Genomic DNA, 24,008 nt, shown 5'->3' with positions numbered 1-24,008 from the left:
CCAAAGGGACAATTGGAAATCTGCCTGAGGTAGAAGCCTCCTAACTGTTTTTTCCAGCTAGCAGGTTTCTTCCCTGCCTATACAAGGGATATATAAGCAGATGAAATGGCATGTTCAGTCTGGAGTGACTGGCCTCAAGCCAGTCCCACCACCTATTTTTTGTCTATTGTCTTTCAGACATATTACGTACAAAACTAGGCAGTTTGCACTATGGGGAGCTAAAAAGCCCTCCTTCCAGTAATGCAATTTACTAGCCTGAAAGACTGTAAGGTAAGAACCTCAGAGAACAATTTCAGATAATTATCAAGATTTTCTAAATTTTATTCCTCCTTGTGGCTATTTTTTATAGCTGGACTGAAGCTGATGCAACCACCTGAATAAAAATTAGTAAATGAAAGAGTTTGAGGGCTTCTGTCGTGGGGACTGCAGACATCTACCTTTCCTTTGCTGCTGTGTTGGGGAGGGGAGTGATTAAGTGTACCAAATGTTGCTGTTAAACACTCTCCTCCTCTTACTGTTGCCTGAGATACTACATTTGCCATCTTCCCCACTGCAGTGTTACTGCAGGTAGCATCCCTGATCCTCAAACCGGATGGAGCACTGACAGTTAGTTTATAATGTACAGCTGCTCAATGCAGACCTTCAGATAAACACATACAGGAAATTATACGCTATTAACAAATTGCATAGGAGAGCAAGGCTGCTAAACATGCACGGCTGTCTGTGGTGGGTGTTTGACAAAATGGATGTAAGTGCATTACGGAGCCAAATATAACATCCTTTTAATAATAGGTGCCTTTGTAAGAAAGGGTTACTAAACAACAACCCACTGTCATGCACATTAGTCTTCCAGAAAACACGATCCTCTGGCGGAGCACTGACATGGGGTAGCTCAGCTGCCAGTTCTTACCCTTCCCCGAACACAATATGCCATCCGCTGACTCGCAGAGACTTCTGCTCTCCTCCTCTGTCATGTTGCACTTCCTGGAATGCTGGCACCACTTTCCAAACCACCCGTCCTGGCAAATGCATCGGCCACATGAGCAGACACCATGGCCTGTAACGACACCAGGGTTAGTTATGAGCAAAACAAGCAGAAAGCAGAGACTGTGGTCACAACTGAGATCATCTTCAGACCTCTGCGGTGTGAAGTGCGTGCTATGGGATAGACAGACAGATAGATGGATCACACAGCTTCCAGGCAGGGTGGCCTTCTTTAGTTCTCTCGTTCTTGTGTTAAACAGGGTGCCCCTGTGATGTACAGAAAAACATAAGCTTGTCTCCCGTCATCCAAAAAGCTCAGCATCAGCCCAACTTTATGGGATGTTCCCTAATCTATGGTGTACTGAGAACACACACAATCCCTTTCCTCCTAAATCTTTAATCCTGCAGCCCGGTGCTAAACTATCACCTGTATATCTCATACTCTCAGCTGAAGAAGTAGATGCCAGCACAGGGCTGAGAGAAGCACAGCCCACAGTAGAACAGGTAAGGGAAATAAAAGCTGCAAATTCCTCCAGCAGCCCACTACTGTTGGTTATCTGCTGCAGTCCATGGAGCAGCTGATGCCCAAAGCCTGGACTCATCATACTCTGCAATTACTACAGGTTAACTCATACAGTACAGAATTAAGACAAATCCCCCACGGTCTCATGCAATTGCTAAAATCGGTTGTATATAAACCCAACTGGCAACCTGCAAAGAGTTCCTCTCATGACCCTAACATCATCCTGTTTCTCTTCTCACGTCTTCTCCAGACACAGCTATCCCAGCTCAGCAGTTTAAAAGGTTTGGCATTTTCATTTTTGATACTGCAGTGAAATGCTCAGGGATGAGCAGGAGGGAGGAAGAGACGAGAGCATTCTCCAGAGCAAACACTTGTATGACCCCAAGGCAGGACTTTGATAAAGAATGGGCAGATGACCATGGTGGGCTCTCTCCACAGGGACACACAGATTTCAATTCCCAGATCAAGACAAGAAGCCTGGATGAGAGGGAAGATGGAGACACAGAAGAAGAATACAGTGGAGGACGTAGCTATCAAAAGATGATGGATAATAAGGGTGAAAACCAGGGGGAAATGAAAGGACAGAAAGAAAAGAGGAACGAGAAAAAACATAAAATAGGGAGCAAGTGCAGAGGAATACACTGAAATGTTAGGGAAAGGACAGGTAATGACAAGTGAAGGACAGGTCAAAACAACCCTAGTACGTGGGTTAAAGATAGAGCCTAGAAGCTATAATCAATGTTTAACAAAAGGAAAAATAAAAAAGATGAAATAGAATCTTTGAGAATTATTTGTATGAAGATTAATAAAAAAATGAAAATATGGTGAATAGTAACCTAGGGGAAAATCTGGCCAGGAAGAAAGGAAAAGTGACAACAAATGCAGACAAGAATACAGAAATGGAAAACAGAAAAAAAGAAGGAAAAAATGTCTCCCAGCCACAATTTCACTTTTCTACCTTGAATAATATTTCTGCAGCAGAGAAGATCATTCCTTAGCTGATCAGTTTACTGGGCTTAAAAGAAGGAAATTATACATACCAGTGACTTTTGTCCTATCCTACCTGCTATGTAGGGCAAGGGAGTAGAAACGAACGGACTGAGATAATTTGGGAGCATGGGCTGGGAAGAAGGGAACAAGCAGTAGGCGTATCTGGCAAAGCATTGAGCTGTAGGATGCAGAGAAGCAAACCAGCAATTTTGCTTTTCTAATTTGTGGACTTCTCATGAGGCAACAGTGCGACTTGATGTTGTAAACCTGTAGGCAGCACTAGTAGAAGCCCAAAGGAGAGACAAACCTTGTAGTTTGCTGTAAGTGGAATTCCTTAATATCATACTGATGGCCAAATACTTCACTAATTTAAATTAGAAAATGCTGGAAGCTCCAAAGTCTTTGAGATATCATTTACAGTGATAAAAATGTTGAATAATTTTTGTACTCCAGACTGTGTATTGACCTTTTTACCTTATTACCTATATAACTTTAAATGCTCAGTAACAAGGATGCAGTCTTATTATGACAGTAATAATACTTCTGCAAGTGACATTCAGCAAGAACAGATTTACATATATGCATTTAATAGATACCAAATACTACAAATTGATAACTAGCAACAATAGAAGGTTGATCCTACTTTAGCTTCTGCATTAGATTGGGATCAAGAGCAACTGTACCACAAACCAAAATACAAGAGGTAGAAAACAAGCATGTATACTTTCCTGTATGCTTCTTCCAGGTAGATGGCATGCAATTGGCTTCATTAAAAACGCTTTGACAGAAGCTTAGCCATAGTCAGTTATCTGCCTTATTTATTTTTTCTTAGCAACATATAGATTAGATACGAGAATAGCTCAACCCCTGAAGAGCAAAATATACAACCAGATGTCGGTGTTGGAAAATTGCTTGTGGGGATACAAAGACTTGTGATCATTTTAGCAACAAATAGTAAGAAAGCCACACTGATTTCACTGAGAAAATAATTTTGTATCGTTGTTCTTGTATAGTCATTATGAGTTATCAAATGTAGAGGCTGATGATGCCTGTAAAGCCTTTAAAAAAGTCAAATAAAAAGGTAATGAATAATCAATTAATTTACAGCAGAATTTGCAGTTTATCCCATAAAATTTTGACATGCATTTTTATGAGATGACCATTCCTCTCCTCCTTTACCCCATATAAATCCTCGCAACATAAAGGATTCTTTTGTCTCAAGGAACCCATTTTACCAAAATAATATTTACTCCTAGTTGACACCAGCTTGGGCAGGCACGGCTCTTTGAATGCCTCATCCATCGGGGTGGTGAGCATGCAAGTGCTTAGCCCAACGCCTGTTAACTCCTAGCAATCCTCTGTGTGTACTTGCCTGTGGATAACTGCTTTACGTGGTATAGTTGTGTATATCCTCCTTGCGGAGGCTCTTTGCTTTTGCCTGAAGACGTCCAGACAAGCTGACCGAAAGGAAGAGCAACTGCTTTCAGCTGAACGTAACATTCAAATTGCATTCAAAGTGTCCCAGTTTCATTCCAATGAATGCCAGGCTCTCAAAACTATGAGCGAGATCAACAACAAAAAGGTGCTACTCTTGCTCATAGGTCCTTTCAGATATGAATACAATTCCCTTCATAGAGGATTATAAAATTCAAGAATAAAGCAATCACAGAGCAAAGGGGAAAAGAAAAATCTCTAATTGAAGACTTCCAGCCCAACTGAATTGGCTAACACGATAAAATACTGATTTAACTATTCAGATTAAGCAGATTTATTGGAAAGTGTTGGTCTATCGTCAGTTCAGATTCAACGTAAAGCACTTAAAATCATAAACAAATTGCATATTGCAATGGCTCTGAGACTATAGATCTTCATTCATAAAAATCTGTGTTAACAAACATTTAAATATTTAACAGAATGTTTTAAACATTAGTCTCCAATCAAGAAGAAAGACTGTGGTGGGGACGGAGAAGGGGCAAAGGAGAGAAAAATATCATGTTAGAGATACTGTCACTTTGTTTAGAATTATCAATAAATTCAATAACCACAAGATTTAGATGTGAAATATGAATGCAGCAACAAAGCAAGCTGTGACAGATTACTAGCAGAGGTCCATTATAACACAAATCAACCCAAATCAAATCAAATCAACCACCAGGATGAATTATTTCTTGCCGTGCCTGAAAATAAAACAGTGTGGTTGTGGAGAACTTCAGTTTAGGACTACTCATGCAACTGTTGCCAGAGTTCCCAAAAAAACTGCGTGATAATTTCCTAATACAAAAGGCACCACTGCATAGGAATGTCAGCACAATGAAAAAGGTGAAGTAATCACTGCAGAGGAAGCCGGTCTTTCTTACAGACTAATTGATTCTAATGAGGTGATGTTCATGAAAGGCAAACTGAGGCCAGCCCCAGGCAAAATTTGTTTCTCATACTAATATAATGGATACATAATAAAGTCAATATTAACCAGAAATGAGGGAAACAAATCTTCAGCTATAAAATTACGAATTTGACTGTTCTGTATGGAGAATTTATCTGATAGCCCAACGTTTTTCCACAGTAAGAGATAAACCCACCCAGGTCTAACGATGGAGAGATGCTACGAGTTAGGAGTGAGAAGACTGTACACCCAGAGAAAGTAGGATGAAAAAGATAGAAACCAATATAAATGAGAAATTTTATTGTGAATAATACAGACATAATAGGGAAAAAAAAAAAAGCGCCACCCAAAAAATCTATAACCAGATGAAAAATACAACATTTTAAAACTATACTGGGAATATGAAAAATCTCGGCATAATACAGGGTCCCTGATTTAGAACAACACAGTAAATGAAAGAAATATTTCTCTCTGTATTTAAATAGAAACAGGATTTTCCCGTTTTTATTACAGGGCTATGATAAAGAACTTTCTATTATACTATTAACTTGAGTATATTAAACAACATCTATCTGGAAGAAATATTTCTAAGTGAGCAGGCTTCATTAACCTGCCCAAATATGCTAAAAGAGTTGGTAAAAACACTACTGAATCACTGATTTTTATTTTTATTGAACACCAGGAGAATGCCATTAGACTGAAACAGTTGTGACAACTGCAGTTAGAGAAACCTGATGTAAATTGGAAGCAAAATACTGATTGTCTATTATATATTTCCGTAATAGGTCGCTTATTATTGTCCAAGTCCAATAAAGGTGGACTGTTGCTCCAGTTTGAGGAACACAGCAGGCAGGCAGCTCAGTAAAAACTTCAAGTGACACACTGCAGTGAAAAGGGCTAATGCCATCCTCGTGTGTGTTTAACAGGAGAGAAGCAAGTAGGAACAGAAATGAGTAGGAACATTTAGAGCATTGATGAGGTGGACATTAAAGCTCTGCAACTCACTGTGATATCCATGCTTGAAGAGATTTTGAAAAACTTAGAAGAGCCCCAAAAGATTCCAATGAAAGAATTCAAAGGGCGGAGAAAATGGCCTGTTGAAAGAACTTCAGAGATCTGTATTTGCTTAGCCTACTGGGAAAAAAAAACCAAACCAAACCAAAGCAAACAAAAAACCCCTATGTGTCTTGGCAGGATCTGAACTACCTTCTTTGAAGGTACTAGAATGGGGATTCTCAAACAACCAGAGAAAGACAAAGCAAGAACCAGAGAGAAAAGTTGATACTGACAAATTCATTTGAGAAACAAAACTGCATTTCAAAAAAGGATGATGACTATTGGAACAAATTTCCTTGTGATGTTGGCATGGGCTGCGCATGTCTTAGAGTCTTCAGAGTGTGTCTGGATGCCCTTCTCAGAGAGAGGCTTTAGTAGCACTCAGTACACAGAGTTCAACGTAGGGGAAGCCTGGGTATAGCGGAATGGCTATTTATAGCCTAACACACAAGGGTTCGATATATAAGCCCCTTTTGGCCTTTGCAAATTAATATTTCTAAATCAACTTAAATGTCGATGCATTAGCAATTCCTTTACTGCTCATTTCAGCAGAAATATTCAACTAAGAATCTTTTAACAAACCAAAAATACATTTTATGCTATCTGAAAAGCTAAACAAACTACATTCTCTGTGCATCTATGCAAAGTTTCAACTTTTCATATACCTGAACAAATGTCTGGGTGACCAAGACAGAAATCTGTAGTGCATTTCAAGGAAAAATTAGGAAAGTAAAATTAGCTAAGTAAACTTAAACTAATTTAATACAGAATATACCATGCACATTAATACCTGTACTGGCTACACCACGTGGCTAAACTACGACAATTAGTCACTCTTGTATCTAATTCAATACCTACTGATCCTTTTGAATTTATCTGTTGCTGCCCTTGGATGTGCCTCAGAGCTAGGATGAAGTAATTAAGTGCACACAGGCACCAAATGATTAATTCTCTACTCTGTGTTTTCAAAATAAAACCCTAAATCACACTAGCTTTACACCAAGTAGACTCTGACTTCTCCACTACCTAATACAGTCATTTTCACATTTTTTGGCACCAGTTTTACCCAATAAGCATGTGTTTGAACTCTTTTGCCCCAGGAGAATCAATTTCATTTTTCAAGAAAAAATACCATAATCAAAATTCTCTATTAAATAGTATAAAAATGCCTAGTGAATTCTGTAACAACTATAGGTGTTTCAGATTCCTCAGTCAAATGAACACGGTCCCTGCTCTGAAGGCTTTTCAAGAGGAAAGGCAAAAAACCTACTAGGTAGGAAATAAACTATTATTTTAACATAACAGGAATCGCAGAGACATTACGGGCAAGGGTAGCCTTGGGCATCAGAAATCATACAAGGTGCCTAACTTTAGGCAACTGAAGACTCCGAAATGATGTCCCATGTCGTCTGAGAAGCCATGGTAGAGTCAGAAATTGAATTCATATTTCTGAAATTTCAGACCAGTCAATGCCAAAAGCTGTCTTTGTCTGGGAGATAGGCTGGTATCATTTTTCTCTCCTAATTTGCATTTTAGGTATATTAGAGAGTTCCATAAACGTCCTAGATACTTCTGTTTCTGTGAAGCAACATTAGTGCAAGAAATGAGGAATTCGTCTGACAGCAACTGCACCATAGTATTAATACTTAGCTTTGCTTAACAAAGCATATTATTGATCATAACTCTTTCATTTTTATGGTTATGGTCTTATTAGTCCTCATAAGAACATTCTATCTGAAGATATCCCATTTCTGCTTCACTGAACAGATGACAAAAATAAACGTCATTCATGATTTCTGTAGTATGGACCTAGAACTTTCATAGAAAAGAATTGACAGTTTCTGGTTTATATCTTTATCATATAATAAGGCATAGTTGTATTCCAAAAAGGGAAAGAAAGGAAGTACTTCCTCTGAAACAAATTACTTAGCCTGGCTGGATAGAAATGAAAATTTTATATTCAAAAAAGCATGGCAATTAGGGGCAAGTTTTACCTTTTGAGAGCGAGCACTTCCACCACTGTATATCCTGGTGATGACTATGTGATCCTAGAATGCTTCACTAATTTTCAGAATGTGATGTGGAAGCTTCTGTCTCTGTTGTAAAAGTTTAAAACACCGGAAGGCTGGGAATTGTGGCTTTAGGCGTGCGTACACCTTGTAAACCATAGCCTTTCCCTTGTTCTCTGCCAATACTGAGAGACTTGTATTGGAAATCTTAAGACTGGTGTGAATGATGTATGAATGGAAACATGTAGGTAAGCATCAAAAGAAACACAAGAATGAGCTTAAAAACATGACCTGTACTGATAACCAACAACATATTCACAGCAGTAAAACTGAGTAATGTATTATTTAGTAAAAACCAGAAGGTCTGAACTCTGGTAAAATGATGGTATGATGACTTGCATGACGACTTGTCAGCAGAAGACCAGGTGCTCAACAACAAAGAATGTCAAGACAGACACAGTGCATAACTTGTGTCATTCCTTTCCTTGTGAGCCCAAAAAGAATAGCACTGTTCTAAGAATGTCAAAAATGAGGAAGCACAGACAACAGGCACCAGACTTACCTGAAACTTCAAGACAAAAGGAAGCAAAATCGTGAGTCAAAAGGATCATTCTGACTGTTGGGTCCTAAACAATATAAAAGATGTGTCTAAAAGCTTTTTTGTTGTTGTTGTCAGTCAAGATGATACAAAAAGACCTACTGAGAACTTCACGGGCAGCATCTCCTGTCCATCTTCTGTGTCACACACAAGTTATCCTGACCAAACTACTTAAATCCAGACACTTTGACGTTTGTATGTAGGCGTGAGAATGCGAGTGAATGAAATCAATGAGAGAATGTGTCTGAGTGGTGAAAATTAATTTACTTTGGAATTTTATAAAAAAAAAAATATTAATTTCCCCTCCATAAAGTCTCAGGTAGAGTTTTTCTGCACTGGTTTCCTATACTTAGAGGGCAGAGAGGTGTAAAAGCAGACCTGAGTAAAGAGGGAAATATTAATTACCTCAGCATTTCCTCCAATAACAAGTCAGCTCCTCCAGCTTTTCCAAGCCTTTATACTACAACCAGAATTTCAAACTAATGAGAACTAATGCCTTTTACCAAAAGGCATTGGTATAAACAAACAAAAATATAGCTGCATTTACTCTTTGATGTGAGAGGATGTGACATGCCATTACACAACTGGATTCCCTACAGTGTTAGGATTATATTTTGATGTGCCATGGCCAAAACAAATAGTTAAAAAGTCATCAAAGTGATTTGCTCACTTGAAAATAAACAAATGGGACTTCTCAAAGTATTCTATTGTCACCAGTCAAAAAAACTGGCTTCCTGGGATGACCAGAGGCTTAGTTGTTTCTTAGTGTTAAGGACAGTGCAAATATCCATGATTAAATATTGAAAGGTCTTATCACAGCTGATTATCTAATTGGTAGCCCCCTATATGAAGCACAGTATGAAATACCGACATAAAACAAAATATGAGCATCCCTAGAAATATGGGAGGGCCTTGCTATGTGTTACTTGTTTTGAGTTTCAACCTTTGCTAGTAGCCCTAGTGAAGGCCGTGTGTGGAGATTCAACCACTTTTTTGCTATTTTTGTTTGGTTTATTTATATTGTAAGGGTTTTGAGCAGCACAATCCTGTACCAACCGGTAGCATGCAGAAGATCCAAAAGGGTTTCTGTTTTATTTCTTCAGTGGTTGCTGCTTTTCTGTCACAAGAACTCACAGCTAGACCAATAATGGTCCAGAGAACAAATCAAAATTAATGGAGTTAAGAGCATTATTGAATCAATTTCAAATTGATCTTTACTGTTGTCCTGAATTCTCATTGCCAGCCTGCCCTCAATTCAGAAAGGGAACAGAACATAATGGACAACAGTCAACCCACTGAGGTGGAGCAGCCACCAATGACATCAACTAAAAAACATGACTGGACACAGTAGGGGAACAAACAACACTTGAAAGCTCAGGACACATCTGCAGCTAGCAGCACAGCCATAAACTCAAAGGAGAGAGAGAAGTACGATACAAGATAAGTAAATATCAAGCCTTGTGTACATCAGTGACGTAGCCGTCCAAAGAACAAACTTGGACTAGCAAACCTGTGATTCTCTGGTCATGTGTGTGCACCAAAATAACTTAACTTGCACATGAAAGACTCAAAGAACCAAGTAAAAACATAAAAAACCATTACGTTAAATATTGCAATCAATGCTGCAATACACCTGGGCAAACCTTACATCATTGGGAAAAAAGATGAACTGTAGGGAACGGGCCTTTAGGTACAACATACCAATCTCGAAAAGTCTGCATGAGAAACCTCCTCCAGCTATCGCATATTAAGCTTTTGTGCAGAGGCACAGACAAGTGAAGACAAAGGAAAGAGCAGGCCAGCAGGCCGAGGGAGGTGATTCTGCCCCTCTACTCCACTCTGCTGAGAACCAACCTAGAGTACTGGGGTCTCCAGTATAAGAAAGACATAGACCTATTAGAGCAGGTCCAGAGAAGGGCCACAAAAATGTTCAGAGGGCTGGAACACCTGTCCTGTGAAGAAAGGCTGAGGGAGTTGAGGTTTTTCAGCCTGGAGAAGAGAAGGGATGCATTATTGCAGCCTTTCAATATTTAAAGGGGGCATATAAGTAAATGGTTTTAAACTGAAAGAGTATAGGTTTACATTGGACATTAGGGAAAAATTGTTCACTATGAGGGTGTTGAGACACTGTAACAGGTTGCCAAGAGACGCTGTGGAGGCCCCATCATTGGAAGTGTTCAAGGTCCAGTTGTATGGGGCTTTGAGCAACATGAACTATTGAAAGATGTCCCTGCCCATGGCAGAGGGGTTGGAACTAGATGATCTTTAAAGGTCCCTTCCAACCCAAACCATTCTATGATTCTATGAATCCATTTCTAATAGTAGAGTGCTGTGGAATCTATGCTGAGTCCTCCTGCAACCTTTGTCTTTGTGGAGACGTAATGTCTCTATTCCTGGTACTGGGATGATGGACAGCTGAATTTTTAAGTGAATGACTCACTACAATCATGCAGAAACACGGTAATAGGGTCTCGTTCAGTTGTACCCTAATTTATCATATCTTTCGCCTCATGTCTTTCTACCATCGCATGGACAGCTGGGCTGGAAAGCAAGCTATTAATCAATCTCTGCTGGTCAGAGGAGGCCAGTAACAATTCTTATTCAAATCATTTAGGTTGTCATTCACAGTTCTTATTTCAGCATGCATTTAATTTGAAAACACTGGTATTCCTTCCTTGTGCTTTACAGGCACTCAGTGCTCACTGTCAGACCCTGCACATTCACAGAGCCCAGCTTACAATTCTCTGATGCCAGAATTACTAGCAAGGGCTTATGCTCTGACAGCGATTGCCTAGGTAGCAACAGTGGTAGAAAAATAGTAATGAAAAGAGGAGAAGGAAAGAGGAAGGAATAAGCAGTTTGGCCAGAGGTGTCAAGAGGTTCAGGCTGAGATGGAAGCATGGGCAAACCCAAAAGGAAGAGAGATGTGTATGTGACTGGCACAAAATTAATGAGAGAAGTTCTGTGGATAGGTTGCAAAAGGGGAAAGAAAATAAGGTTAAAATTGGTAGGATCTCTTGAAAAGGGAGGAATGAGAAACACTGTATATCAAAGGAATCATTCAAATTGTAATCAGGGTAAAAAGTGATAGCCAAGCAAAACATCTGACAATTACCAGGTCTGAAGCTATCAGTAAAGTCAGAGGCTATTGAGGATCTGAAAAGGATAACAGTAACAGAAATTCCTACATTTGGTGTGAAACGGTGGGAAGAGACATTTCAATGAAAATGGTGGAAGCCACAGTGAAAGCTGAAGTCACAGAAAATAAATAAGGGGTAAATGGCTCATATCCTGAGTTAGAAGGTGAGAGATGGTGAGCGGAATTCACTTGCTAAATGGTGAGTGAACAGAAAGCTGCAATCGGTAGCGACTCTTGGAAGATAAACATTCCTGTACTTAGTACTTACACCTAAATAGGTGCCGCCTTAAGTTATTGGGGTGGGGGCGTGACCTCTTGAGGCAGGTGGATCAAAAGCACAGATGGACACTGGACGGTCAAAGAAAATAAGGTTTCAGGATCTGCCAGCAGTAAAAACAGAAGAAAAAAAAAAAAAAAAAGAAAGAAAGAAAAAAAAGAGAGCAAAGAGAGGGAGAGAGAGGGGAAATGAGGGAAGGAGCCACTCCAGAGCTCCAGCAGCCAAGAAAAGGAGAAGTGGTGTATGGAAGAGAAATGAATGATTAGTAAGGCATGCATGTGTGCTAATTTGAATCTCAGCGCACCTCACATGGAAGAACCAGACATGTGCAAGCACACATGCATGTGTGCTAATTTGAATCTCAGCACACATCACATGGAAGAACCAGACATGTGCAAGCAAAAAGTACTTGAGTGGCATAAGAACAGAAAGAGAGGAAGGGAAAAACAGTTCATGGCTGTAAAAGAACGAAAGTGGATTGAATCAGGAAATAATAATATAGGAACATACATAGGAGTAAATTACAACCAAACCTAGAATAATCTAAAAATATCTCAAATTATATTTTGAAATATAATAGAACAAGAAACAAAATATCAAGAATATGAGAAAATAAACTGCAAATTACTTACTACTGGAATCCCAATAGATTTACTAGAGAAATCCATTAATTTTTAGAAGACGGTATTAGTAGTTGGATGACTTCTAGTTGAGAAGACTAAAACTCAAGAGACCAGCTTCACTTCACCAAGTTCACACAGCTGTGAGTGAGCAAAGATTCTCTAGTCTCCCTTGAGGCACTTCAGAGGTCAGCTCAGATCTGGGTGGATTTAATCATCACCTTATGCTATGTTCCCTCCTCTCTCTTTACTCAAGAAGAAAACCCAGGACAACAGGATTTGTGATTTAGTGCTTATTCTACTGTTTGGGGTGAAGAATTAGGAATAAGCTCAGCTCCTTGGAAAAGCAAAAATCACAGATTGGGCCTTCTGAAGTCCTGTCAACAGGTGCTGTGCATTGTAATTTCAAATTCACTTGAATTGCATTTTCCCATATAATTCCTTTCACCTGCATAGAATCATTAGTAACTAAACTGTTGGCTTGACTGAAGGTGGAGAAGTCAAACTTGCTTACGACTACAACAGATTGGTAAATCCATGAGCTGGCTTTCCTTTCTATTTGTTGTTTCCAAATTTGGAAAATAAGCTGGTTTTAAAATTAATTAAATACTTTCTGCCATTCTCTTTGGACAAAGCTTTTTAGACTAAAGGCGAGAGTTTATTCATGTAATAGTGTGACCTAGAGTGTCTCCTGCACAGTAAAAAATTGGACGCTGGCTCAAGCATGGATGTGATTATTCATTTAATTGTGAGGTGCTCTAGCTAGCAAAAAAAATTAAAATTATCCCTGTATCTTTCCTAATAAGGAAGAATGTATTTTTTGTCTCTAATTTCCAAAAGGTGCAATATAATTAGCAGTATTAACATTAAAGCAGTGTCATCAAATAATACAAAATATGAATAACAGAAATGGAAGAGATCTTTTCAACCATGAAAGACAATGAGTTTTGGTTCCCAACCTCTTAATTTATAATAAATATCACCCAGATTTTTTGTGTTTATATCTCCTTTCAAGTCCTTTAAACAAAATTAAATTTTAAATTATTCTTTATCTACACATTCATATTATTGAATTACACTGAATGTTTTAAAATGTTATTATGGCTGGTCAGACATTTGAACTCGAATTTTCCATATATGCCTACCTTCTACATGGCAGAGACCTTGAAGAATATTTCCTGTAGTCAGAATTTTTTATGGATACGAAGATTATGAAGCAATACATTTTCTTCTCACAAAGAAAAAAGGAATATAAAGTGTGTCATTGTTCACAAAAACTACTTTGTTAATATTAAGAATCAAAGACTAATTTTAAAAATAAAGCAAATAAAATCTAGAAAGAGAGCATTTAGGACAAATACTACTCACCTGTTTTTAAAATACCATACGGTATGTATGCATTAGCACATCTAAAACTAATTTGAAATATTGCTTAACACCAACATACTTTACTGAAAAATCAACAAGAGAGGTTTTCACTGTCAAAATTAAAATAAACTGTCTACATGTACAATTACTACGACAATTTATCTCAAGCATTCTAGACTCTTTCATCTATATTTTTACTACTTTTTTAGAAAACAGATATATACTTGTCAGTGAATATGAAATACTCAAAAGTATTGCTGGTCATTATTAACCTTAGGTAAAATACAGCATTCTCAGTAAAACATCAACTGTACTAAACACAGTGTAAAATCACCTAATTTTTCAGGTTTTCCTTTAAGTGTCTGTATTCCTCTTTAATGGACAATTCTGGAATTTGGGATACACTACAGCATTTACATTTATGCTATTAATTGTATCTAATCTACTTCCTTTTTAGTGTTTCTGAAGTTTTAAAATAAATATTGACTAAATATTTATATAGCTTATTTCTTACAAAAATCTATAATCTGTTATAATGAATCAATAATGTCAATAATCTCTAGTGACATTATATTATAAAACCGGGGGTAGGGGGGGGGAACGGAAAGTTATAAACTGTCAAGAGTTATGTTATGTTATGTTATGTTATGTTATGTTATGTTATGCTATGTGAATGCATACCCCTGCAGACATCGCCATCCATATTTTCACATTGTCGGTCATCACATTCACAGTTTTTGCCATAAACTCTGCTGTCTCCTGGAGGGAAACAAGTGCATTGGCCACATTCACATCTCCCTGTAAGAATAAACAATTGTCAGAGTCATGATTTTAGTAAATTAAAATAAAGGAAATAAAACCCAAACGTTATTCTACACCCTATCCCCCAAAGACAAACTATAAGTCACTCTGTATTAATTAAAGTATGCACATAAACACTATTAAAAAACAAACAAAAAAACAAAACAAAAACCCAACCCCAAGGAAAACTATCCCTCCTCCATGGCAACGGGAGTACATCACTGTTATGACTGGGTGAAAACAGCAACAATAAGCAATCATTGGCATCATATGTTTTTCATATCTCAACTTTGCATAACAGAGCTATGGCACATGTTTAACTGCATAATCAACCTCTATAATTGATCTAAAATATTTAGCCCGTACCTCAAGAAACTCCAAAATGAATGTGATTAGAATAAATAGTCTATGCACAGGGCTATCTAGGCTATCTAAGATACTCTCTGTTCATGTAGAAACATAACACTTTTTAAGTATTCTGTCAGGCACCTGGAAAGCAAAAATCCCTATAATTTTTCTTTTCTAGACCTGAGAAAATAGAAGTCAAAAGCACAACTTCTCTCAGAGTCGTCCTTTCCATTAACCTATTCACAGAACTCCCCAGAGCTTAAAGGGGGAATAGACTCGGCCAAACTCCCACAGACCTTCCACCCAAACGCCCTCAGAGCAGTGAGTATTAAATGGTCAGATATGAAAAAAAAATAAGATCAAGGACAGTCTTACTTTGTACATATGAGACAGACTCAGTTCAGGGTAACGTCCTTTTTTTTATTACCCAACTTCTAAGAGTTTGACTCTGTATTTTTAATATTGTTTTAACGCAGTGCTACCGTGAGAATGCTCTAAATATGACACGAACTGTGAATTGAAGTATTAAATTTGATGGGCTTGGGAAAAGACATTGCTTGTATAAAAGGGCCACCGGATACATGGACTAGGATGCAGAAAAGCATGTTCCTCTCCATCTAATTTAAAACACAGCAGCAGTGAGGCTCAGCCTGGGCCTGGACACTGCTCTACTGACTGCAGAACCCAAATTTACAGAACTACAGCTACAAAGCAAAAAAATCCTCCAAATGCAGCCTTTCATTATGTAACCAAACAGTTCAGCATGTGCAATATTTTCCAGCATTTACTGAAATATTTTGCAGAATGGGAAAGGACTGCTAAGGAGAACCTTATTGGAGCTTTTCTCACCATAGGTTTTGTGACAATAAAACTTTTTAGACCAACATACTGCCATCATCATTGGTTTATTTCTTTTTCAACTTCTAACCTAAATTTGTTACGTTTGTTCTTTGAAAAAAACCCAGTCTAATTAAGTTGGAGTAAGGAGCATCTTATTACTAATGGAAAAATTCCCGGCTCATTTTATAGCTGCCATACTCTTCATCTTCCCAAGTATCAATGTACATTGCAGTTTCAAGCTGACATTCTGTGTGCCAGGATTCAGTCTAGAAGGACATTTTATGATCAACTTAAACTGCAAAAATCTTAGAAAAGACATGCTGCTAGAGAGAATAAACAGCAAACACTTTATGATACCTTTATCATATACATAATTTTAAAACTATATCACATTGCCAATTACATGAGGATATTCATTTCAGAAAGAACCTTGTTATAGGAAGTGCATCTACCACATCATGAAATACAGTTGTATTTGGTAATCATGTCAATATTTAAGATATGATTGTCTACAGAATGATTGATGTGATTGGCTTGCACTCTCTAAGCTGTAATTAGTTGCGAAGGGCAGTTACATTAACAACTGGGACAAAATAATTTCTTACTACTTAAATATACAGAGGCTTTTATTGAGTCCAACTTGTCACTGTTTGGGGCTCTCACAGTCTCCTTCTATGCATCCACCTCAGACAACCTGGCTACTTTTACAAAAATGGCACATCACAGTGTCCCAAAGCACTGTCAGTCACCCGTAGGCTGATAGGTATCTGATGAACAGGACCCATCTGTCATGAAGACTTTATAAAATAAATAAAACCATCTTTAACGGTGTTATCCTGGCCAGCTAATGCTATAATAAGGAGGATGCCTGAAGGACAGTAAAATCAGTTTAAGCAAGTTGCTTTGAAGAGAGGAGTCAGCAGAGATGGAAAATCCTCCAGAGGGACAAGCAAAGGAAGGTTCTGTAATGAGGCTCCTGCATGTTCTGTAATTAAGCATTACCTTCTGTAATGCTTAATTTAATAAGTCAGAATGACCTGAGAGCCCAGTGGCTAGCCACTTGCACTGGAATGGGAACAGGTTCCTCTCAGTCCCTGCTCTAATTAATATTTATTAATTTTAGTTAATGTACAGCAGTTTCACTAGAAAAAGAAAAAAAAACAAACCAAAAAAAAACCTGAGGAATATCCCATCCCTAGGCAGATAGGGCACATTTTGGTCATGTAGGAGATAAAAGTTCAGGTTGTCTTCTCAAAACCAAGCACAAAGGGGATTTAGGCCCTACTTTATCAATGTTCTCGTCTTAGCTAATGAATAAAACACCAACACATATATTCAAAAAGCCCAAATTCCTTGTTAATATTTTGCCTTGAATTTTATTTTGGCTGGGTCCCACCTAAGCTCAGGGTATGATTTAGATCATCTGACATCAACATGAGGACATCAACAGAAGTAAAGTGTCTTGAAAACGGACAGAAACCTCAGTGAGTAAGTGTTCCGGAAAAGGATTTCAATGAGCCATTTCTTTACTTTTAAATATTCAAAGCTACACTTATGGTATTTTAGTACACTGCTGCTGAAATTGATACTCAAATTATTAGTTCATTAGTTCTTTTACTAAAGTGACAAAATCAGCTCCAGGAACATGGGAAGTGAATTTAGTGGTGGCACTAAATAATTGTAACTTTGTAGTGCCTTAAAAAGCATATTTTACCTCCGAAAGTACTGAGATTTTGATTAGGCTACGTAATGTGGGCTCGCTTTGTGGAGATAATTTAACAGAGAATTAAAGTCCTTATGCTTCTGAACAGCTAAGTACCTAGGATGTTGCAAATGTAAGCTTCAAAGGTTCAGTTTATCACCATATAATAAACACAAAAATTAACAGCATTCTGTAACAATAAATTTCAGGCTGCTTCCCTGGGAAAACCAGGATAAGATATTTGCAGGGTAAGCTTGCTTCAGCCATAGTACTACTTTGTCAGATGTATCTGGTACGGAAATAACAGAAGCCACACCTTATTCTGTGACCTTCTTCTCTTAGTTATTGTGGTAAAATACTTACCGTACAAATTCAATCATTCAAAAGTAATTTGAGGCTGACATTATACTGAAAAGGGACCAGCACTTTACTAAACATACTCTTTCTTCGTCTAGAATAATAGGTTTACCATAGCAACCTGATTATAGAGGGAAAGCTACTGCCAAACACATCCTAAATTCTCTTTAGATTCCAGGGCATACAGAAACAATTAAATACAGGAGGACTATTATATTCTGCATCTTCTCAACTGCCTGTGCAAGACCTACACTTTATGAGTAAAAAGAAAAAAGTTCTTTTTACGTTCATTTTATAGCAAGTGGCTTCCTCTCCTCCTCGCTAAACAGGGAGAGTAAATTTCATCGTCTGTTGACTTCAGATGAAGGAAGTTTTATGATGGAGGTTGTATTAGCTTTTAGCATTGAAAAGCTTAACCTGCTTATTGCAATGCAAGATTCCAAAACTAAAATAATTATACAAGACATTTATTTGTCTACAGTCTTAATATTTCTTCTCACGCTTTCCTCCCATTGATTTCAATATAAATATTAACTTATTACCAATAATTGTTATTACTTGAAGACTCAAAAAAGACCAGCTTAGGGTGGGGTTTTTTGTTTCTAAAGGGAATTAAAATGTCACATCTCATTAAAACACAAGTTTGTGAGATAACTGACTAGAATTCCAAAAATCCATGCCTTAAGCTTTTAGCTTTTGATTTTATTCGCTATTTACTGTAGTATTTTTTCATTCCTCTTGTCCAACATTTATGAAAGCATAACTAAAGTAAACAGTGCCTAGACTTACATTAAACCTGCTCCCATGCAAATTGCTGTGACCATTAGCTGCATGCATTCAAACCACTTTCCAGCTGCCTATATAGACTGACTGAAAGTCTCTTTTATACAGGTAATTTTCATTTTGAAACACGGTGCTAGAACTATATAATGTGCATAATGAAACACTTATACCTTGTTATTGCCAGCAAAAATATCAGGAAGAAACAACAATAGCTTTCAATATAAAAATAAACACTGAATATAATGAGATGTACTTTATTGTCTTTTCCTGGTTGTAACTCTATAACATAAAGGATTTTTCTGTGCATGGTGCCGAATTTTTATCTTCTAAATGAAAACAAATAAATTAAGTAATTTTAAAAACTTTTTTTATAATGTGTAAGGAATACAGCACCAAATTGCGCTGATATTGTGGTAAAAACAAACGAGGTTCATCGGTACCTCAGAAAGAGGGTGTTTCTGGCTGGTGATAAATAGAAGGGATTGTGCCTTTAGGAAGGAATTTTCTGCCCCATGGCTGTCCCAGGCTTAACATCTGAAAGCATTACCTATCAGAAATTGGCAATTGCTTTGTTATCAAGCAATCTCAGGCAACCTGAGCACATTCAGTAAAGCTGCTGTGTCTTTCTGCCAGCAGAACCCATTTCATGCTGAATGGGAACAGATGATCTAAAATAATGTTCAGAAATGGTAAATCAGAGAAGGGGGATGGGAAGATTTGTACAGAAGATCACAAAGTTTCAGGGGACATAGTGGGTGGGGGGAAGCACATGTGACTTAAAGAAGTAATAGACAGGATGTAGCAGCTTCAGGTAAGGAAAAGGAAAAATCACTGACTAAGTGGTGGATGAAAAAAAAAAGACCAGTAAAAGGAATAAATAGTACCACAAAATAGGGAAACATAATGATTATGCGGCACTTGCCAAAAGCAGGGTGGACAATCTCTTAATGCCTTGCTCGATCTGAGGCGTTAAGACCAACGTAATCAAGCTGTGCTTGATCAATGTGCAGAAATTTATAGACTCAAACAGAAAACAACTACAGACTTCTCAGCGGGCACACATATCTTATTTTGCATGTCCTATTCCCAAAATGGCCTGAAAAGACTTCCCACGCTTAGAATGGCTTTTCATAAGTAAAAAATATTTTTTTCATATAAAAATATTGTGCTGAATAGAAAAAATAATTCTGTCTTATACACGGAGGGAACCCTGGATTTTGAAATGTTGGTAATTCCTGGACCTTGTTGGTTGGATGGTTTATGAGGTGCCAGAAAAAGGGAACCTTTGGAAGCATCTTTAGTATGTGAAAAAGTATACTCGGAACCTCTTTCAACACCTGAACATCTGGCTGATCTGACATAATCTATGAAATTCTGGGGATTAGTTTCTTACAAGGATTTGGGGAGCAATGTTCTACCTGTAATATATGAACAATGTCATCAGCAACCTCTAGTTATGTTGGGAAAAGGTTTCCTCTTCTAAAAAAGCTTTATGAACTTATATCAGTACAGTTCCGTTTGTCTCCAGGGTTCCAACATGCCTGAAGATTTGTGACAAAAGAGCTCAACGCTGGTGCTACCTCTTCACCAAAAGGAGTTCAACATCTACATGAAAAAATCAATTCTCTTGCTGGACTTGAACACTGCTTTCTGCACTGAAGTGATATTTTACCATCTCAGAGAAATTAAGAATGTCAGAGCCCTTAAATGTCGTTTGGCCTCTGTAGAGAGTGCTCAGCTGTAGCTGCAGCGTGAGGAAGGTGCAGCACGCTCTTCATCACAACACACTGACCTTTATCATAGGTACCAATGTTTATTCCTGGTCAGTGGCACAGTGATAGGAGCAGAGATGTGTATGAGGTGCATCAGTAGCGTACTGTCCTGACTCTGGTGTGCTCTGCACCTCACGAGTCTTTGCAGGAAAGACAGAAGGTCAACAGTCCACAAGAGGACATCTTGTACAGCCGCTTCTTTGCACTTGAAACATCAGATGGGAATAATGATGGTTTTGTATTTTAGCTGAAGCTACAAAACTACAAAGAATTTCTTTTCTTAGTATGCACAGGATTGCTCTATTAGGCTGTTGAGGTTTGGGGTGCGGGTGGGGGCTTGTTTTTGTGGAGATCTTCTGGTGAAAATTGGGTTTTCCTCACAAGGTTCAAGCACAAGCACATTTTTTTGTGCAGTGCATTGTGAAAAACAAAATTGGGCATTTATCTCCGCATACACAAGAAAAAATGTGCTGCAACAATTACAAGAACAACTTCTTGTTTGGATTTGGGTTGGGAACTAACTTTCTGTTTCTAAATCAATACATACAAAACAAACATGCCTTAAGTCTACTCATAAAAAGAGATTATTTGCAGCATGACTGACCCAAGACCTCAACTAAAGATATAAAAGCTCCAGAGAAGAGCTTAGCTGAATCATACAGACATAAAATGAAATGAATATTGCTTTAATAAATCTAATTTCCAAACTTCAGGGTTTTGAACTACTTTTTTTTTCAAGAATTTTGTACACTGAAGCAAACTTTTAGCAGCAAGCTCTGAGATTTATACTTAAATAGCCCCAACAGTAGCTAAAGCATGTAATTAGGTAAAATATCTGTATTTTCCTTAGTCTTACTAGGGACCTCTCAACTGCAGTAACTGCATCGGCTACTACATTCAGTACTATCAACGGGACTAAAGTAACTGCCATCAACTAACTATTATCATATAACCATATCACACACTTCGAAGACTTTTATCTATAGCTGATAACTTTTTGTTCTAGGTTGCATTGTCTCACCTTAGGCCCATATGTGGCTTCAAAACCAGGATACTTTCACTACTTGCTTATGTTGACACACCTGTTTTTTTATTTTAATTTCCATATCATGCTTGGAAAACCTAGTCCAAGCCTTTGTTAAGTGCCCAGTGACACTGAGCCATCCAGCGCTACATGGAACATCACAGTCCCATGTGAAAAGCCTGGGAACAGGTTGAAAGATCTCACAGGGTACATACAATGCAAGGAGTGTCACAGTAGCTCTGGCTGTCGTGTACAGCTTATCTTACCCTTTTTCTTTAGGAGAAGGTACCTAAAGCCTTATGTCTGCTCATCACGTACACTCAATGTCTCACAATGGCTGTTGGTATAAGAATTTGGCCTGATAAAAAACAGCAGAAATTCACAAATTAAGAAATTCTTGTGAAAGTTGCCTGAGACTTTCCACTATTGTATGTATGTTTTATGAAGTTGTTCACTAGGACAAAGTAATAAGTTGTCCCTCATATAATAAGGTGTGTGGGGTTTTTTCTCAGACAGAAAATGCATGTTTCTTTTTCTTTTTAAAATGGAATCGCTTTATAATGTGAAAAAGGTGCGACAATTTAGTTTTTCCTTAAGGGAGAAAAAAAAAACAGCACAGGAAACAAATATCCCTAAGATAAAAACCCTGGAGATATAAAAGATAAATATGTTATCTCAAACAGAAGCCTCACAACAGCACAAGAAATCGAATATCCAAGACTGTAAAAGCAAGCGTTATGCAACAGTAATTGCAAATGGCTGAGACTTGCCCCCCACTTTAGTACACACGGCATGTATGACTGGAAGCCTAATTGCACAGTTGGCATATGGCATCTGAAGTAAGTGCTCTTCCTTTCTGACAGCCTAATAGTGAAATACTTCCTTAGACAAATCCACTCAACAGCACCACTTTACAGATTTAGCATCAGATAGTCTTTTACAGCTCTTGTTGATCAGCGCTCCTGATTTGTATCTTCTTTCCCATGTCGCTTTTCTTTTTTTTTGCTTTTCTTTTTTTTTTCCTTCCTCCCTCTCTTTATACATTTGGGTAAGAAGCACTGCTGTGCTGCTAGTTTCCTTTTCAGATTGTTAACTTGTTGACATCTGCTATCATCTTCAAGCCGGCATGTCTCCTCCATCTGCCTTTTCTCAGTAGCAGTGCTTTGAGGATACACTCCTTGAAGGCTGCTATTGTGTTTCTGCACAGCCAACAGGGAATCTCTAGAGGAGTTCCAGGAGACGAGTCATCGAGAACACCCCTGCCCACTTTGCAAGAGCAGAATTTTAGCCCTATGCCTTGCTTTTCCTGGTGACATGCTCCTCAGGCCTCCCGTTGGGGGCACGCCCTTGGCAATTCACTCACTATATTAAGGGGACAAGTAGGACTACAAAGGCAATTACTTTTCTAGTTGAAAGAAATGTGATAGTCAATGTCACCACACAGAGGAGTGATGTGTGAAGAGGACAAGAAAGAAGGTGGCAAAACGCTTTCTAGAGAAATGTGCATTTAAGGCAGAAAACAGTGGAAATGGAAGAGGAGGAGGAGGAATCAGTTGGGTGAAAAGAGAAAAACTAGACAGTGTGGCAAATGTCATTCCAAAGACGTAAAAATCCTAGAATTCAGCAAGCCATCATCTGATTTTTTTCTACCCTTCCTCCCCTCCCCTCTTCTCTCATCCCAATAAAAACCGTTCCTCTTTCTTCCATCAGCCTCTTTCTTTTCTGCTTTTCTCTCTACTTTTTTTTCTCTTTCCACTTTGTCCGATGGGCTCTACCCTCCTTTAAAATGTTTCACCGCTGGGTACTGAACATTTTGTACTTCTACAAATCACCTCATCTTTCAGATCACCCCATGTTACCTTCTCTAGCTTGAGCTGAGCTCTGTCTTTTCATCTCTTTTTCATTCTTTCCCTCCAAAAAGCTTTCAATAACTCAAACTATCAAGACAAACTACTGTAAAGAGATGCCAATAAATCAAGTAAAGGATACACGGCATTCTACTAAAACTAACATCTTGTTCATAGAATACGAAAAATTAAGTATTGTGTTTGATTTAAAGGACCTGACTTGAGAATGCTTTTCCTTCACCTTGACAACTATCAGGAAAAATAAGTCTCATTTCCCTTTCAGCCTGTCCAACTGTCTGATGCTTAGCATAAGCTGCTATAAAATGTTTTCTAGCAAAACCCAAACATAATAAAGACGCACAATCCAAAAGTGAAAGAAATATGAAACACAAAGACATTGCTCAAGAAGCTGTGATGGCTTTTGAGCCCTTTACAGCTTTATGCATTTGACTGCCTTATCATCCAGAGGATTGACTGCTTACCCCTTTTTTACATGATCTGCCATGTAATGAGTCATAGCACTAATTCCACAGAGATATTTAATTTGCAGATTAATTTACTAGAAAATGTCAACGGCTTTGTGGAAG

At 38.1% G+C, this 24,008-nt stretch overlaps 1 protein-coding gene across 1 annotated transcript in view; it reads right to left on the bottom strand.

Moving 5' to 3' along the window:
• ITGBL1 (integrin, beta-like 1 (with EGF-like repeat domains)) overlaps window positions 1–24,008 on the bottom strand; it is a 149,563-nt gene that overhangs the window by 5,791 nt on the left and 119,764 nt on the right. The window contains exons 8-9 of the mRNA XM_009880568.1: window positions 14,629–14,745; window positions 911–1,057 (exon numbers count right to left, since the gene is read on the bottom strand). Of these exons, the coding sequence (XP_009878870.1) occupies window positions 911–1,057; window positions 14,629–14,745 (264 nt within the window). The remainder of the gene's footprint in view (window positions 1–910; window positions 1,058–14,628; window positions 14,746–24,008) is intronic.

This window comes from Charadrius vociferus, unplaced genomic scaffold, assembly GCF_000708025.1.
Source record: "Charadrius vociferus isolate BGI_N301 unplaced genomic scaffold, ASM70802v2 scaffold180, whole genome shotgun sequence".
In the NCBI taxonomy this organism is placed as follows: domain Eukaryota; kingdom Metazoa; phylum Chordata; class Aves; order Charadriiformes; family Charadriidae; genus Charadrius; species Charadrius vociferus.
This window is presented reverse-complemented; position numbering and strand designations above follow the sequence as displayed.